This window comes from Peromyscus californicus, unplaced genomic scaffold, assembly GCF_007827085.1.
Source record: "Peromyscus californicus insignis strain IS unplaced genomic scaffold, ASM782708v3 Scaffold_15__1_contigs__length_86483966, whole genome shotgun sequence".
Classification (NCBI taxonomy): domain Eukaryota; kingdom Metazoa; phylum Chordata; class Mammalia; order Rodentia; family Cricetidae; genus Peromyscus; species Peromyscus californicus.
Window position 1 is genome coordinate 69,300,159 of NW_026294447.1, and position 19,687 is coordinate 69,319,845.

General features: G+C 45.4%; 1 protein-coding gene across 21 annotated transcripts in view; it reads right to left on the reverse strand.

Moving 5' to 3' along the window:
* Positions 1 to 19,687, reverse strand: part of Ttll5 (tubulin tyrosine ligase like 5) — a 252,368-nt gene that overhangs the window by 39,024 nt on the left and 193,657 nt on the right. For 18 of the 21 annotated variants that reach the window (XM_052739245.1, XM_052739246.1, XM_052739241.1 and 15 more), the window contains one exon: positions 9,889 to 10,103. The exons of the other annotated variants lie outside the window; for them this stretch is intronic. In XM_052739245.1, coding sequence (XP_052595205.1) covers positions 9,889 to 10,103 — 215 coding nt within the window. The remainder of the gene's footprint in view (positions 1 to 9,888; positions 10,104 to 19,687) is intronic. 21 annotated transcript variants of the gene reach the window in all.

Sequence of the window (19,687 nt, forward strand, 5' to 3'; positions counted from 1 at the left end):
TGTGAAAGGGTCATTCTACCCCCATAGGGGTTGCAACCCACAGGTTGAGAACCACTGTTCTAAAGGAACAGGTCACCAAGAAGTTCAATAATGAATTACAAATAATATCCCTGTAAGAGAAATACTGTCTGTGGTCATCACTTGGAAAGATTTCTTCTGGTAGGACTAGAAGAAAGCCTCTACTTGGGAACTGAAGCCAATCAAAGGGCTGTCCGGAACTTCCACTGCAGCATGACCACTCCATGCAGGCAGCCTGGACATTCCTCGGCTCAGGTCTTAAGGAGCATGGTGAGTAATTGCCCTGTTATCCATTTGGCCAGTGAGGCATCTGATGTCCTTTTTTGGTGGACCTGTGTTTCCTCTTTTTGTGTTTCCTCCGCTCTTGCTTTTGCCCATTATTTCATTTCATGCAACCTCTGCTGAAGCGCTAGGCTTGCCTTCAGGGTCTGTTTTCTTGATCACCTCACCAGACTGATTGCAGCTCAGTCCTGGAAGCTTCAGCTTCTTTCCAAGCTGGTCTCTAACTCCTGGATACTGGTACCCTAGTCCAATGCTTTAGAATAACAGTTCACTTGGACTCATACCACCGTATCAGAGGCGACCTTTCTTGAGAAGTATCTTGGGATTTCTATTCCTGTTTCAATGTCCAGTTCCACATCACAGTCCATCCTGAAGGAAGTCAGAGCAGGAAGCTAGAAGCAAGAACTGAAGCCGAGGTCATGAAGGAACGCTTGCTCCTCCTGGCTTGCTCAGCTTGCTTTCTTCTACATGCCAGGACCACCTGTCCAGGGATGGCATCACTGATAATGGGCAGAGCACACTACATCAATCAATAACCAATAAAACACACTACAGGTTTGTTTACGGGCAAATCGTAGGGAGGCGTTTTCTCAACTGAGAGTCCCTCTTCCCAAATAACTCTTAAGTTGTGTCAAGGTGACATTAAACTAGCCAGGACAAGAAGGAAGGATCCACTGGAGGAAAATGCTCAGACTGTACCCAAAGCCAGAGTCTGAGATGCTGACTATCACAGGACTGTGTGACCTCTGCTTGGGTGCATTTGGGAAGGTCCTGAAGGCACCCCAAATTCAATCATTCTTACAAAATGCTGGTGGTGGGGTGGGAGAGATGGCTCAGCAGTTAGGAGCACCTGTTGCTTTTGCAGAGGACCCGAGTTCCATTCCAAGCCCTCAAGCTGGGTGACTCACAACTACTTATAACTCCAGCTCTGGAAGATCTTACGCCCTCTCCTGGCCTTCATGGGTACCCACACACGTGTACATAATACATAATTTAGAGATTATTTAAAAAAAAAAACAACAATACCCAGCCCCAAACAGTGATAACCAACTCCTAAAGGTGAGAAGAAACCTTAGACTACAAGGTAGGCTAAAGAAAAGAATGCTCCCCAAAGGGAACATGTACTTTGATTTTTCTTAGTAAGTACTCACTCACAGACTACCTATCTTCTAACTTCTTCCCAACATTCCTTCAGTTGGTTCCAGGTGGTTTCTGTTTTTCTTTCTTTCTTTTTTTAAAATTAGTTTCCTCAACTGTCTTTTTTTATAGCTTTTCACATCATACAATTAACTCATTTATTTTCTATCACTTGCCTTTAAAAAAAGATTTAAAGTTTGTGTCTGTGTGCATGTGAGCACACATGCATGAATACACACACATCTGAGTGCCTTCAGAACCAGAGGAGGCACCGGCTGCCCTGGAGGTGGAGCTGCAGGTGGTTGTGAGCCTCCAGATGGGGTGCTGGAGCTAAACTTGTGTTTCCTAGAACAGCAAGTGCTCTTAACATCCGAGCCATCTCTCTAGCCTTCTTTTTCTTGTCTTAATAAATATATTTACAATAAACGTTTTTAGGTGTAGGAGTGTGGCTCAGGGGTAGAGTGCTTGCCTGGCATGCATGAGGTGCTGAGTTTGATCTCAGCAGGAACAACAAAAACAGCTTGGAAGCAGATCTATCCCAGTACACAGGTTTGATAGACAGCACGCCCACAGCCCTTTAGTGTGAAGAGTTTTATATTTCACTGTTACCTCTAAATTATAAGTAATAGGCATACTTAAAAATACCACCAAATAGACTTTAAAGACCCAAAAGCCATCTTTTAGATTATATTTCTCACAAGTTCATTACGATTAAAGAATATAAACTGTTTGAAACCGATACTCTGTGGCACAGTATGTGCTGAATTATTGTGAACATTCAAATTTACCTAGAACATGTATATTTGGTTAGGAGCAGGCATAACTATTAAAATTTTTAAGAGGCTGAATTGTGACTTATATGTGAGTTGTGAAATCAATTTAGGGGCTCACAATCAGCACTGAAAATAATATGGGGCTGGAGAGATGGGTCAGTCATTATGAGCGTGCACTATTCTTTTTTTTTTTTTTTGGTTTTTCGAGACAGGGTTTCTCTGTGTAGCTTTGCGCCTTTTCCTAGAACTCACTTGGTAGCCCAGGCTGGCCTCGAACTCACAGAGATCCGCCTGGCTCTGCCTCCCGAGTGCTGGGATTAAAGGCGTGCGCCACCACTGCCCGGCTGAGCGTGTACTATTCTTAAAGAGGACTTGAATTTAGTTCCCAGCACCCATGTTAGGTAGTTCACAACCACCAGCAACTTCAGTTCCAGGGAATCGAACACCCTCTGCTGGCTCCCATGAACACACACACATACACATAAATAAGAATAAACCTAAATAAATAAATATAATAACAGGAAAATACTTACGACATTTTATTTCACAAATGCACATAGTTATTTTTCTTGGCTTTGCATATTAAATATATTTTTATTATGTGTGGTAGCCATAAAGATTGAAAGTTACCCATTTAAAGCAAACTGCTAATTCTGCACTTTAATCATTCAAATTGGTGTTATTTTGTTTGAGTTATGATAGGGGTAAATTCCAATAAGAAGAGCTTCAGGTGGGGGAGATGAAATAGGAGTATGTGTGTGAAAACAATACAGCTATCAAAGAAAATAGTTCAGATGCACAATTAAAGACACATATATATAAATAAACCACCCATTATGATTGACGGTTTGGGAATTTCTCTTTGTAAGCTATTACCTGTGATTTATATATTTTGAATTTATAGTGTTAAGTACATACATGTGCTTAAAGAAAACCTTGTCATTGTCACAGAAGCCCACCCCCCTGAGTTTGGTCCAGTTGTTTCCTGGAAGCCATGTGAAGAGCTGGATGTGATGGCATGCACCTACAGTCCCAACCCTCACTCTACAGTCCGGACAACAGTGAAGACAGGAGGATCAAACAGGCGTCCAGGCCAACTAGCCTGGAGTATTAGCATAGCCACAGAATCCAGACGCGGCCTCAACAGAGCGCAAGGTGACAAGTCACAGCCAGATGTTTTCCTGACCTCCACAAACGGGCGTGGTACACACGTGTCTACTTTCTCTCTCTCACATGCATACACAAACAAAATTAAATCCGCAGGAAGGTAGATGGTAGATTTAGTGGAGGAGCCGAGGACAGGACAGTAGGTAAAGCTGCACAAAGGCAAGAACTGAAAACCACACTGAGAAGAGCCAGGAGGCTTCAGGGCACCCAGCAGAGCTGACATGGGCAAGCCAGCAAGCCTACACTTTGGTTCATTCTTTTTTTAATCTTTCTGTATTTTAAAAAGAAAATGATGTCGATTATGCATTTACCTTTGGGTACATCTCTGACTACATTTCAAATACAACTTTTGGTGTGTACAATTCTTATTTTCAGAATAGTCTTCAATATGACTTTGATACAAGTTACTTAAAATCATGCTTAAACATTTCCAAATTATTTGGGCATTTTGTCATTTCACTATAAAGTGGTTAGATAATATATATATTTTTTCTTTTTGAGAACTGAAATGTTCAAGCCTTAAAAACTGTTCGGTGGTGGCGCACGCCTTTAATCCCAACACTCGGGAGGCAGAGTCAGGCAGATCTCTGTGAGTTCGAGGCCAACCTGGTCTACAGAGTGAAAAGCGCCAAAGCTACACAGAGAAACCGTGTCTCAAAACAACAACAACAAAAAACCCAAATCAACAACAACAACAAAACCCTATTCCACTGGGGACAAGCTATTTCTCTATTGATTTGTTAATTACGTTGTTCAAAGCCCCATGTGCTATTGCTTTAGATCTAATGTGCTTACAATAATGACAATTATTTCTCTTTTTGGGAGGCATTGTTTTAGGGTGAATTTCCCTTTCTTCTAATATATATTTTTGAGCCTTTGTAAGCATACTTCCTACCCCAGGTTTGTGAAGAGCATTTCTTTTTTGTATCAGGAATTCCCCGTTCCCCTTCGCCTGACTCTGAGTCACTGAACTCCCCTGGTTTCTCAGGTAGCCCTGGTGCCTGCACTTTCTCTGACACCTTTGCTAACTTAGAACATGATACACTCCTCTTTAAAGTCTGCTAGGAATACAACTGAAATGTTTTCTAAAATGCTCTTCTCGCTCACACTTCAGCTCACTTTTGGAGTTGGCAAAGCCTCTGGATCTTTACTATAAATACTTTTAATCCATCCTCAGACCCAGGGAGCTTTCAATATTTGCTCATCTTTAAAGAAGAAAGTCTTAAGAGATGCAAAGCAAAGGAAGGAAATCTCCAGCAATCACGTTACAGTTTCGCCCCCAGCAGGCAGGGAAGAAAGCTAAGAATTTTAATCCAATGACCTATGTATGAACCACTAACAGAAGAGTCATCATTCTGTGACTTTTTTTTGAGACAGGGTTTCTCTGTGTAGCCTTGGCTGTTCTGGAACTCCCTCTGTAGACCAGGCTGGCCTCGAACTCACAGAGATCCGCCTGCCTCTGCCTCCTGAGTGCTGGGATTAATGGCATGCGCCACCACCGCCCGGCTTCGTTCTGAGACTCTTACACTACTTACTACTTACCTACACACAACCAGTGTGACTTCTGTTGAGGAGGGTGCTAGTCCCTGTCTCTCCTGTGTTCACACCAGGAACAAACCTGAAGACCCCTAAGCCACTCTTCGGGCCCAAATGATGAGGGCGACAGAGAGAAGACAAGAACCTAACCTCCTGGCTTCTTATTCCTTCTAGGTTCAGGCTGTGCTCTGGAGTGAGAGGGGGCCATGTGAGAGTATGTCAGCCTCCTACTCATTCACAGACTGCACTCTCACAGGAAGCCATATGAAAGCCCTTCAATGTTGATCTTCAACCCTGTCCTTCCTGGGTAGCACCTAGCGGGAATTCTGCATCAGAGTGGCATTACTCTTTCCTCCTTTTGAGTGCCTCCCAGCCATGTAAATGGTAAAACTGGCATGGAAAGGAAGGGGCTGAGTTCCCAAGTGCTTGCTTTGGATTTCCAAAAGCAGTATTTTAGGATGATTAATCTGCACTTGTTGTACACATTCAACTTAAGAGGACTGGTAGGGACTTCTGAAGACAGTGGTCTGCTGGGAAGTCTGTGGTCAGCATTCTGGGTACCAAGAGTACCAGTTCTGGTTCAGCCACCTGTGTACCCTCCTACACTAGTACCCATGCTACACTCTATTCCTCTAGCATGAAAACTTTATAACTACTAATTACAATGACCACTTTTAGAAATACATTGAGTACTCCCTAAATAGGATAGATATACAACAGACTCAACCATGTTTCTTCAAATCATATAATAAAAGACTGAAAGATGGACAGATAATGGTAATCTACAGTATGACAGCGGCTACACCCACAACAAGGAGGTTTGGCCATTACAGCTCCTGAGTACTTTCCCTAGGATCGCCTCATTGCATTGATTCACACAAGAAAAAGAAGCTGGAAGACACATACATGTGTCTTACTGGATATTTATTTTTATGTTCTTCTGACATTTACCCCAGAGCAGGTTTCATCATACTGCTGACCTCCGCAGACGCTCCAGTCATATGCTGATACTTGGTTTGACCGGGCTGCCCAGCTCTTAATACTTTCCTCTTCCTAATCCCGAAGTCTTTAACAAACACCACTGTCCTAGGTGCTGGACAGGACAGCAGTCAGTTACCTTTAAAAACTCCCACTAAGGCTGGATGTGGTGACACACTCCTCTAATCCCAGCACTCTAGAGGCAGAGGTAGGATTTTCTCTGAGTTCGAGGCCAGCTAGGTCTTCAGAGCGAGTTCTAGGACAGCCAGAGCTATACAGAGAAACCCTGTCTTAAAAAAACAAAATTCCCACGAAGGTCATTTGAGGCAAAGCAACTTAACACTGTAGTTCGGTCTCTGTCTTCCTCCTCCTCCTCCTCCTCCTCCTCCTCCTCCTCCTCCTCCTCCTCCTCCTCCTCTCTTCGTCCCCGTTCTCCTCTGTCCCTCCTCCCTTTCCTCCCCATCCCCTCCCCTTTCCTTTCCTCTAGGATCCTGGGGCCACATACCCGCTAAGCATATGCTCTACTATTGAGCCAACACTTTCTTAGGGGAAGTTTCCCAAGTTACAACCACTTTGATCTGGTTCATTCAGGAGCCGATCAGTTTGCCTGGCGATCTTTAACCTCCCTGGGTTTCTTTTCCCATATTTCCTGGGAAATTCACGGCTCTGAACAGAAACGTCACGAGGAAGAAACAGCTCAGATGCATTGAGCTGTGGACAAGCTGCCATCCCTTTTAATCCAGTTATCTTGTAGAAGAAAAGCCAGAAACACCAGGGAAAAAGGAGGAGGTGAGATGGACACTAAATTATGAGGTGTTTCAAGCATCAGGAAAATTAGGAGAGGTGATGGTCCTATGTAAATAGTCAAAAACAAGGGAGGGGAAGGGAGAGGAGGAAGAAATGTCCACTCTCCTCACAGAACTGACAGGAAGAGTGGGGGTATAGGAATCTGTGAGCGACAGCAAGAACTGCCGGACCAGGAGGGGCCAGAAAAATGGCTGCGAAGTGAGACTCGAACACAAATGCTCTCATAGAGAAGCTTTCAACTGCATCAACAGAAAGCAAGCTATCTGGGCCAATTATTCAGGAGGGCAGCGGGTTTTGTTTCACAGATGGGAAGAAGACTTGACTATCATCATAATGAAACAGGACCCCAATGTTTTCATTTTCAGTTCCCTCTGCACCCAAATCCAAAGGACATTCCATCTCCGATGTTCTATTGTTCTCCAGACCCAACCTCTAGGATGTGGAAACTTTGATGATGCTCGTGGAAACTGCTTCTGCCTGTCTGATGCCAACCTCTGTGCTAGGAGAAGCTTCAAGTTCAACCCAAAAGCACAGGGCTTGGCATGGGGAAACGCTCATTACAACTTCTCATTAGCTCTGTCTCTTGGGGCCTCGGTGGCATTCTTGAGCGTGACTCGGTCCCACCAGTCAGGACGGACGGCTCTTGGTTCATCTGAGCTGAACCAGAAGGAAGGCCCTACCAGGATGGGGACAAATGAAGCATCACATCTTTCGGGGACACAGTAAACAAACTACACGGGATTTTCTTGACTCTTATCTCACGGTCAACCACAACAGCACGTAGGCCTGATTTAACAAGCATTGTGCAGCACGCACTGTATTTCCGCTCAACATTTCTGAATTCATTTCTCTTCACGATCCCTTTAGCCAGGTACTATTGCCATCAGTCCTGTTTTAAAGCAGGAAACTGAATCACAGGGATGTGAGAAAGTTGTTAGAATGGCCAGGAACAAGAATCGTTCTAGAAGAGCAAGAATGGACCAAATGATGCTAAAGGTCCTGACTCCAGGAGCCGTGAGCATTTCTGTGGATTAAGAACCCAAAAGACTTCACTGATCCAAATACCATATAAAGTGCAGCTCACAATCCTGCATCGGCAGCAGCTTCGGTCTGGTGCACCCTTCCAACGCAGAATGACCTGAGCCTACCTACGGGAACGATGCTAACAATGAACAAAGCTGGTGGGTACCTCGGGACTGCCTGTGCTGTCCCTGTAGGTTTTTTTTTTTTTTTTTTTTTGATAAGTCTAAAATTAAGGTAATTCATGAGTCAGTTCAGAAAAAACCAGACACAAACAAATAAACAACAACAACAACAAACCCTTTCCTATTCTTTTTCTTTTAAGTGAGAAGAGGGCTCCGCTCATAAAAACTCTTGCTGTGCAAGCCCGATGACCTGAGTTCAGGACAGCACCGGCTCCCCAAAGTTGTCCTCTGACCTCCACATGTGTGCCATAGTGTATGTGGGTACATTCTCCCTCTGCTCTCCCCCACTGCTCCCACAATAATGATGATGACGATATAATAATAGAAAGTATCTGTGGGGCCTCCACAGCACTGGGCGTTCTACCCGTGAGAGAATGTGAAGGTCTCCATTAGTGCTAACTTAGCCCCACAGACTTCTGCTAGTTTTAAAGGCAAATTGGAAACTATTTGCTGGAACAACGCCTCACAGCATGCCTTCTGATACTTGGATTATATTTCTTAAATGCTGAAGAAATCTTTGCTTCCCCCCTTCTGTGCATTTTTGATGCTGAGCTGTTTCCGGTTTTCCCACACTCCTGCCTGTCACAAAGAAGAAACCACAAAAATTCAGCAAAGCAGAATTTGCCCAAAGAGCTGCAATTCCATCTCGGGAGTCTGCAGGGCTTCCCTGCCAGCAGCAAGTTCAGGGCAGCGAGCGGTGCCTTCAAATTTCTAGCCCTGCCACCCAAGCCCAGCTCTTCACAAGCACCACTCAGACCCCCGAGCCCATGCAGGAAAGCCCACAAGGAACACATCAGCAGATTCAACGTTTGCTTTCAAATGGTTAGCTGTGAGCTGCTCAGAGCTGCAGAGTGTCTTCAACATCCACTAGAGGATGATTACAGCTCACTTAGTTCCTGTTTATCTACTCACCTATGAAGCAGGTGATTCCTGCACCATTATTGCAAATGAGGAAAGCAAGGCCAAGAGATTAAGTAACTCGCTCAAAGTGTCAACCAGTAAAATGGGTAATGGGTGAGAGTTGGGGAGGCTGCACACTGGGGCTGCACTCGTCAGGATTTGACCGCTTTCTGGGGTGCGGGGCAGAGGAGGCGCACAGCTCCTCTGCTGTCCTTCCACCACCATGCACCTGCAGCCTTCCTACTGCCCTGCACTCATGCTCCACTCACGCTCCAGAGAGCACGAGGTCACGGCAGTGTGACTCTCCTGCTCTTTAGTGCTTAGCAGGTACTGAGTAAATATTTGTTGAGTAAATGAATAATGACAGCAATGTGATTAAGAGAGCCACAGGGGATTGCTTTGACTCCAATCTACAATGTGATTCACCCTCTAAAGGGGGAAGAAAAGCAGTACTACATGTTCGGAATTTCTGACAACTAAGATTGAGCTGGTGAAGGACAGCCGAGTGAGGAGTCTTAATGAGAAAGAGCGATACATAAATAGCTCTAGATATCCTATTTAGTATAAAATAGGTGGCCTACAAAAGGCATCAGAAATACCACTGCTTGATTAGTGCTGATGACGTTAACTGCCTAAACACAAATGTGCAAACGAGGAGAGGAGGGCTGAATTGGACAAGAAATTGAAAGGATCTGACTCTGCAGAGTGATCCAGAGCAGACACGCCTCCTTTCTCCAAGCCGACAGTTCAGGACCATTGTCGGCTGCACCGTCTGCAGCTCATGACAGAGGCTGGCAGCACTGCTCAGCAATAACCTTGAACTCTGTAGATTCCCCGTCACAATTACCAGGGAACCTGAAAGCACAGTGGCTGCCCCTCTCTCAGGGTAGAGCCAGACACTGCAGGGTTCAGTTCCTCCCCAGGTGATTCCAATTTGCAACCATGGCAGAGTCCCAAGTTTGGCACTGTTCTTCATCAGGTGGTGTGATCTCAATTCAAATGGTCTTGAAGGCATCCTAAGGAGTGCTATGAGCTTAGAACTGATGTAACACTGGAAACTGCACATACCATTACAGGAAACTTACTTGGAAGCCCTCTGGGATGCTGCCTTTCTGAGCCCTTGTTTGTGATTGGATTGGGGCTTGGAGACCAAGGTGGAGGAACTTGGAGGTGGCACCACTTTTTGTGGCAGGGTGTTTGGCTTCTGGCCACCAGCTGTGGCACTGGAAATTCTGCAGCCCGCACCATTATTTATTGTCCATAAACTGGAGTTAGGTAGTGTCTGGCTGCCAAAGATTGCCTATAAGAAAGAAGAAAAGAAAATGATAGATGGAGAACTCCTCCATCATCTGTGGCTGTATGCAACTGATCTGTACTCCTGAAGAGGCGCAAAGAGGAAGGGAAACTGATAAGTAAGTGTTGGGAGAAACTCCCCTAAGGTTGTCAGGACAGATCTGGATTCAGAGAAGAGAGGTCTCTCAAAGAGGAGTTGCCAGGGGCTTTTGAAAACACCCGACTCAGGAATCAAGGCAGCTGGGCGCTGTGGGTTAGCTAGTACACGTGAACAAGGAAAGCATTTGCTCTTTAGCTTAGCTCCCTTCGCTGCTCAATTCCAGGAGTGTTTAGTGAATGTCCTCCCAGGTCAGAGGACAACGGCCCGGGACCACGGCTGGGATGCTAGACTACTTTAGTACTGCTCTAGAAGGTCTGCGGGTTGGAGGGAAGCAAAGATGCCCACGTGACCAGGGAGGGCACCCCGCACAAACAGTTGGGGAACTGAGGCAGGAACAGAAACCAGTAGCCAAGCCATGGCTGACCTTGAGGGCTAGTTTCAGAATCCCAGCACAGCAACCCCTCACCCACCTAAAGTTTAACAGAAGATGCAAGTCTGACAACACAAGTTTACTCTACGAACACATCACCCAATGAGTGCAGGACCGACACCGGGTACCTTCTGCAAGAGGTGGGCCCGTGGAGACCCCAAACACCACCTACACATGGAGAGAGCCACACACTCTACACGACATGAAGGTACATTTCTTCCAAACGGATGCTTAGCAATATTTTTTTCCACTTTTATGTATATGTGTGGTATACATGTATTTATGTATTCATGTTTGCAGGTGTATGGCACATACGTGTGTGTGTGTGTGTGTGTGTGTGTGTGTGTGTGTGTGTGTGTGTGTGTGTGTGTGTATGTGCATGTGGAGACCTGAGGGTGATGTTGGGAATCATCCTTGACGGTTCTTCCATTTTATTCACTGAGGCAGGGTCTCTGAAATCCAGAGCTCAGTGATCTGACTAGCATTACTAGGCAGCTTGCTCTGTGATCCCCCTGTCTCTGCCTTCTAACTCAATCACAACCTGGTCACCACTGCCACCTGGCATTTATATGGGTTCTGGGATCCAAACCTGGGTTCTCACGTTTGTAACGCAAATCCTAATGAAGGCTGTGCGACTGCTCAGGGTCCGGGCTGCCACCTGAGGCCAGTTGGAGTCCAGGGACCATGGTGCTGCTGGGCTCATGCCAATCTGTGCTGCCACTCAGGCCCCTGGTGAAATCTGGGCCCAAGCTGCTGCTGTTGGCCATGTCTGGGTCTGTGGTTCTGCAGCAGCTGGGGTCTGTGTTGATGTCCACTGCCCATGTTACACAGGGACCCATTCGAATTAAGTGTTGAACCACGTGTTGAAGCTAGTACCAGGGCTGTGCCTAGCCGGCCCGCCCCTCACTAGCCAGGAGAGAGCCCACCCCCCACTTCCCACAGAGCTGACCCCACCCATCACTGGTCCTGGGATAATGGACCCGGATGACCACGACACAGGAGAGCTGACATCACCCCTGACCTGAGGAGGGTGGTTCCAACAGCCCAGACTGACTTGGCTGCCACCCAGGCACACATCCAGGGCTTTGAGTTGGCAAACATCTACCCCAACTGTGACCTGCTGGAGTGAGTGAAGGGACTGGCCCTGTGGAATCACAGCAGCAGGGTCTCTGGGAGGAGTTTTGGTGAGGGTTCAGTATAGACGGTGTACCAGAAGCCAGAGGCCTTGAACCTGACCAATGCTACATTACACAATGTACATTTGCAAGTGACGCTGTTTGGACACAAGGGTCTCCTGCATGATACGCAGCAGCTCCCAGTGCCACTGAGACAAATGAGGAGGCAGGAAAGACGGAGGAACAAAGGGGGTTTTTGTGTTCTGTTTTCTGTTTGTGTTTTGTTGTCTGCTTTTGTGTTCATTTTTTAAATTAATATTTTTCTTTTTAAAAAAATAATTTATTTATTTGTATTTTATGTGTATTGGTGTTTTGACTGCATGAATGTCTGTGTGAAGGTGTCAGATCCCTTCCCTGAAGAGGAGTTACAGACAGGTCTGAACTGCCATGTGGGTGCTGGGTATTGAACCTGGGTCCTCTAGAAGGGCAGCCAGTGCACTTAACCACTGAGCCATCTCTCCAGACCCTTAATTAATATTCTTATTTGCATTTATTTTTTAGTTTTCCTTGGGAGGGGGATGCTAGCTACAAGGGCAGATATGGAGGAACTGGGAAATGAGTGGGAATGGGGTGCATGATGTGACATCCCAAAGAATCAATTAAAAATTATATTTTGTTTTGTTTTTTAAAGATGAATTGAGAGGCTGTGGGAAAATGTCTAGCACTTCTTCTCTATTCTATGACTTTGAGATGTCCCATTTTTGGGAACTGAGTCCCAAAGTCTGGCTAGGGAGATATGACAGGGACTGAGTTGAGGGCTCTTGAGTGGAGTAAATCTGTTGACTGAAATGCTTGACTGAAGAGAGATTTCTAAGGTAGAGAATCTGAGTGTTTGGCCATGGGACCAGACTGGGTCACAGTTAAAGACAGGGAGACCCAGAGACAGTAGGTAAGAGGGCGGCTTTCCTCATTTGTGCCTGGGCTCAAACACTATTCTGATGTTCACTAACGGGCAACCGCTTCCAGTTTCTTAACCCCTCTGAGTTTTACATGTCTTGTAGGCAGTTGTAGCTGCTTTGCTGGACAGTCGGAGGGTGAAAGAAGACCACACAGATCACTCTAGTCCAGGCACTCAACAAAGGTGCCTGGAAATTAACCAAAGCATCGCACGCACGCACGCACGCGCACACAAACGGACACTCAACACACACTCATTCCTTCCCAAACCTCGTCCTCAGTTTATGGAGGAACCGAAGAGCACACAGCCCACCTATCTGTAATCCTCTGCGAATGGTAGTTGGTTATGCATTTTTCCAACATATTTTTTCTGGTCTTATGATGATGCTCACTAGTTGGGAACGCAAACTCTTAAAATGAAAACATATGTTTAGGTTCTCAGATCATATTTACTCAATTCTTTCTGGCAGAAATAATCTTTTCCTCTTCTGAACACTTTTAAACATGTATCCTTGTGGCTCTTACCAGAGTTAGTCCATTCCACCATTTACAAACACAGTTTTCAAACTCTTTTCTAGATAGTGCACAATGGAAATGTCTGGGCTTGTTTGTTCAGTTTTCTTCTTTTATTGTTTGTGTTTAAAGTTTTTTAGCTGGGCAGTGGTGGTGGCGCACGCCTTTAATCCCAGCACTTGGGAGGCAGAGGCAGGCGGATCTCTGAGTTTGAGGCCAGCCTGGTCTACAGAGGGAGTTCTAGGACACCCAGGGTTAACATTGTGAGACCCTGTCTCAAAAAACAAACAAAGCTTTTGAGAGAGAGTGTGTGTGAGAGTCTGTGTGTGTGTGTGTGTGTGTGTGTGTGTGTGTGTGTGTGTGTGGTGTGCACATACACATGCATACATAAATGCACATGCGGAGGCTGGAAGTCAACTTTGGGTGTGAGCTGGCCTTCAGGCAGGTACTAGGGACGTGAACTCAGGTCCCCATGCTTGTGCAGCAAATGCTTTACTCACTGAACTATCTCCAAGTCCCCCAATTAACTTCTGTTGTACCCACAGTGCCTTCCAGAGTATCTGATGCTTAATAAACATTTACACCACGAATGAAGAACACACACACACACACACACACACACACACACACACACACGCACGCACGCGCGCGAGAGCACAGTGCTATATCAGCTATCCTTTTTTTTTAAGTAACAACTGGATTGTTTTGTGACAATAGGAGAACAGGAGACAGGCATGTGTATTTACATATAGATGTAACAGTGGGGTAGGGCCTTTTTCTAGATTGCAGTACCTAGAGTGTGTGGTATTTATATCTATTTCACAGACAAAGTCTAAACAAGTCCCCTGCAGATCCCGAACGGAAGGAAGCTTACTTTCCAAGTGCAAAGTTTGTGCAAAGTCCTTCGAAGAGCAAAAATGAAGGAGGTGTGGAGAAATTCTTACTTAGCAGGTTCAACTGGCCTGGATCTTACCACTTCTCTCTTTCTACTAACACTATTCAGATTCTGTTCAAATAATGTGTGCTTCCCTTAAAGTGTCTTTAAAAAATTACACTTCCTGCTTCTCTGCTACCTAAGATAAGCACGGTCACAATTCTGGCCAACGGGATCTAAACAGAAGTGTCTGGGTGTGGTTCTTCAGCGCAGGAGGACAGCTGCTTTACAGACGGAGCTGCACCGCATGGCTTCCCTCTAGAACAGATTCCCTGCCAGAGGTTCATGGGGGCAGCATGAACACAGTCAATAAAGCGTGCTGAAGATGGAGAAGAGAGAACATGGGTTTCTGACGGCACCGTGATGTCTGGAAGAGCGTATTTCCACAGATTTCTAATTATATGGGAAAAACTCTCTAATGTGCTTAACTCATGTATTGGCTAGGGAGAGGTTAGCTGCTACATGCAGTTAATTGTAATCCCGATTTAACTGATTTTCACTCTACACAGATTCAAGCTTGCTTAAGCTTCAATACTACAAGCATGGACTGTATTTCAGGAAGCAGTTTCTCTTTCCAAGGGCAGTAAAAAGCTATGGCTTGTGGTTTGGTGACCACACTCTTAGACACTCAGTGGACAATGAAGTGATCACAACTGTGTATGGTGACATGCCAGCAGGACATTACCTGAAATGTTAAAGACTCAGTAAGAGAGACAAGTCTTTAGACACCTCACCAAAGCTGAGGTTAACTGGAACTGGATTAACACAATCGCATCTGTAAGAAACAGCCTGGAAAAACACTGGGGTCTGTTAAAAGCAGACCTTAAGTGAACGTGTTTAGATCAGTGGCAGGAATCAGCTTCCCTAGGCTTCCTTCCCCTGCCCTACAGTCTGCCCTCAATCCTGCAACCCCACCAATCCAAGATGATAGGGATTAATTCTCCTGATAACCATTCGGTAGAAGGAAAGAAGAATTAGATGAAGCTCCTTCTCAAGACATGACGTGTTCAGATATACACTATCAACAACACAGGTCTGAAGGTGGATGTCATGTTGAGTGTGCTTGGAGCAAGGGACTGGAGAAATGACTTTACTGACCTGCTCAACATATCCATGCCTCCTGCTGCTTGGCTGGGTGTGGGAGACGCCACACTATAGCAAGGAGACTCAGAAAACCACAGCTTGAGGGCTGGCATGGCCCCAGGCGAAAGACTGGAAAGGCCCTCCTTCTCCCACAACACAGGGTGCTCGTGGGTGGGAAGGAGGGATTTCTGATAGAAGCAAACAGGCTGTGACTGGGAAGGTCACAAGGGAAGCAAGATCTGGCCTCTTACTCCAAAGCTAATGCTGTCCAGAGATGAAATTCTAGGAGGCTTTCATTTTTTTCCTTCCAGAAAAACACTGCTTTTGGCCTTCTCTCAGGCTGGCCCATGACAGAGCCCAGCTCTCTGCAATAGAGTGACTCTGTTTATCTCTGAGCACCCTGGGCAGGGAAGCAGCGACGGCCTCTATTTGAACAGGGCAGCACCTCTGTGGGGCCCTTCCACACCAACTCCACCTGTAGGGAGCATTTTCTCTACATCACATTTGGATCTAACTAGGATAAAATACCCATTAGCAAGCATACAAAGCTACTTCCAAAGGCTTCCTCTCTGGCAGCTCACAGACAGGGATGGTACACTTTCTTGCACACGCAAACCACTAATCACACACTTGTCCACCACCAGGCTGAGAGCTGTTCAGTGAAAAGAAGACATTACGAGTTTTGAGAGAGCTTATGATGCTGTAAGAACCTTGGAGCCAAAGCGAGGGTGAAGAAGGTGTTTCTACTTTGGCAAAAGCAAGCTTCGAAAAGGCCTTTGTTTCACACTGACTGCAGTTCTTGGCTGTCTTCCACTCACAGTGCTTGTCAGCTGGGACAAGACTCCGGGCTGAGGGAGAGAAATGCAGTTCTTGCTGCCGCAATGCTCTGGGCAGGACCGTGGCTGGGCAGGGCCATGGCTGGGCAGGGAAGGAGCAGAGCCCCAGAAGAGCTACTGTTTCTGTACGGAGAGAGAACCACACAAATGCCAGAGACAGGACACTGAGCTTCCCAAGGTCCTCTAGCACAACCTTCCATTTCTGAAGCCAACGAAGAAGGAAGGAAGTCTTGATACTTCTAATGACTTACTGCACAGGAGGCAACCACAGGTGCTTACCCAAAGAGAACTTTGAATTTCATGTTATCAACCAGCTGAAACAAGCACCTATTAATAGACAGCCCCTAAATTAACTGCATCTGCTAACATCTGAGGAGCAATGAGGATAATTAAAACCAGATCACTGAATGCACTTGTAAGCCCCAGAATCCTTACAGCTAACCAATGGAGATGGCGTTAACAGTCTTGGAGTTAGGAGCAGCTGGCTTAGCCAGGGCCATTGTGCATACAAGAAAGGTAACGCGCTCCAAGCATCGCATGGCTTCCCTTCATCAGCAGCCCCAGTCCCCATCTAACAGAACCAATCACTCAGACCCGGGTGGTGGTCTGTGGTCACTCTAGACTCCAGTGACTGGTGCCTCTGCTCCGCTATCCACTTCCTTCATCACTCCCTCAATGTCCAGCACCGTGTGAACGCAATCGCACGCACACAAAAGCTTGGCAGGCAGAGGGCTCATCTTTCTCGGAAAACTTGAGTTTCCTTAACACGTGGTCATGAGAAAAGGGAAAACAGTGTTAAAAGTCAGTTCCAGTTCTACTCTGGGATACACCTGCTAATAACGTCTCAACAATGAAGACATTCTCTGTGTATACACATACATTTCTATGTGCTTACAGAAATGGCATCACATGACATCTGGTGTCCTGAGGTCTGCTTTCTCATTCAAATATCTTGGTATATTTTTCATATCTGTAAAGGTAGGCCTATTATTGCTTTTAATGATAATATGTTTTCTAAATGGCTACCAAACCTGACTTAACACCAATAGTAAAATGTTACAAAGTGACATGGGATAGATTTATAATTCTAGTCACATAAATAAAATTGTAAAACGTGTTTGAGTGAAAGAAAAAACTGTATTCTTTTTTTTTTTTTTTTTTTTTGAGACAAGGTTTCTCTGTGTATCCCTGGCTGTACTGGAACTCCTTCAGTAGACCAGGCTGGCCTTAAACTCACAGAGAATCCACCTGCCTCTGCCTTCCAAGTGCTGAGATTAAAGGCATATACCACCATTACCCGGCCCCACATTTTTCACTGTCCATTTGAACACACACACACCCTACACACAGGCTGAGATTATAAGCGAGGAGCACCATACCTGGCTTTTTCACATGAGGTGTAACTCAGGTCCTCAATTTGCTTGACAAGCACCTGACTGATGGAGCCATCTCCACAGCCTTTGTATTCTTTTGTTCCAAAGTGTCAGAGGACTAATTTCCTTGACTTCCCTTTGACCATTATGTAGCATTACAAGCAATGGCTTGTACCCTATAAAAGCTCCATCATAATTTGATACTGACACCATTTTTCTCCTCCAGTTTATAAGACATTTCTGTCTTTGGACAAATGTGTTAACAATCTCCACATAACAATTCTAAAGAATATTCATTTTATTCTGGTATTAATCTTTATTTTTAACTCATTCTTGTGGCTCTCTCTCTAGCAACTGTGAATAAATTAATTACATACCCCTTTTTAGTTGTCCAAATAGGTAGCTAATTAACGAGCCTGGACCTTCTCCCAAGACATTTAATATCATCTTCTCTACCTCTGGGAGAAGCTAGAACAACCAGGGAGTTGATCTAAAACTTCAGGGTTGAAATTATAATACTATGTGCATTTAAGGTATAAAAAAATGACAGACACACTGTCATGTTCGGTGAAGCATTATTGATGACAGCCAAAATATGGTCTCAACTTAATATGTACTGATGAATGAATGGAGAAGGAAATGTGATACACACAGACAATAGCATATTCTTAGCCAGTCAGGACATTCTACTTTGGAAATGATACTTATGTGCGGTGAGAACATTTTTTCCACATGCTATGGTGTGGATAAAACATAAGGATGTGATGCTAAGTAAAATAGACCAGTCACAGAAAGGCAAATCCGATAATAGCCTATGTATATGAAAAACCTGAAGCAAGCCAACCCATAGTAACAGGGAGGGAAATGGCAGTGTCTGATGCTAGGAGGAAGAGGAGGAAGCATTGTTCAGTGAGGCTTCAGTTTGTGTCCTGCAGCATGGGCACACTCCAGAAACTTGCTGTCTAGCGAACACACACAGCACGGTACTCAATCGCAAGAACTGCTAAGAGGATATACTTAACGTTATGTGCTTTTTACCACAATGAAAAACTACAATAAGAGCAGCTGAATTTCTGTTTTTTTTTTTTTTGAGACAAGTTCTCACTCTTAGGCCAGGCTAGCTTCAAACTCAGACATCCTCCTGTCTCAGACTCCCAAGTGCTGGGGTTGCCCAGCTTAAGAACAACTAATTTTTAGGGACCTCTTTGCCACAGGTCAGGATTGCTTTACATGCTTTATATGTTAAACTTGGCTAACCCTCCACCAATCATCTGCAGTGGGCTGCACCATCATCTCTGTTTACAGAAGGAACCAAGGCCCACAAATGTGAAATTGTTGTCCGTGAATACGTAGTGACTGTGCAGTAAGCTGGGCTTCATAACCCAGGGTGTAAAGTGGGTCACCACACTCAGCTGCCTCCTCCCTTCCTTGTGTTATCTGACTCCCTTTCAGAGAACAAGTGTCTAAAGTAAATCCTCTAAGTCAGCTCTCTTTCTAAAGCAAACATAAACAAACCTAACACCGTGATTTTCACCAGCTGATGAGGAAAACAAATGCCTTTTCTTTCTTTTTTTGTGTGTGATATATGCACACACATGTGTGCCTGTGTGGAGAATCTTCTAGTATTCACTGCCTCTATTTTTTTTTTTTTTTTTTTTTTTGGTTTTTCGAGACAGGGTTTCTCTGTGTAGCTTTGAAGCCTGTCCTGGAACTCACTCTGTAGCCCAGGCTGGCCTCGAACTCACAGAGATCCGCCTGCCTCTGCCTCCCAAGTGCTGGGATTAAAGGTGTGCGCCACCACCTCCCCAGCCACTGTCTCTATTTTATTGGTTGACACTATGTATCTCTGGTCTGGAACTCACTGAGATTCTCCTGCCTCTGCCTCTGCCTCCTAAGTTCTGGGATGAAAAGTATGCACCACTACTCCAGGCCTCTGCCTTTATTTGTTGAGATATGATCTCTAACTAGGCATGATGGCACACACCTTTCATCCCAGCACTCAGGAGGCAGAGGCAGGTGGATCTCTGAGTTTGAGGCCAGCCTGGTCTACAGAGTGAGTTCCAGGACAGCTACAGCTAACCAGAGAAATCCTGTCTCGAAAAGCCAACAAAACAAAACGCGCACACACACATATAAAAACCAACCTCTCGCTGAACCTGGAACTGACCAGTTGACTGGCCTGGCTAGCCTGCAAGCTCCTCATGCTCCTGTTTCAGTCTCTCAGCACTCAGATTATAAGCACGCATCACC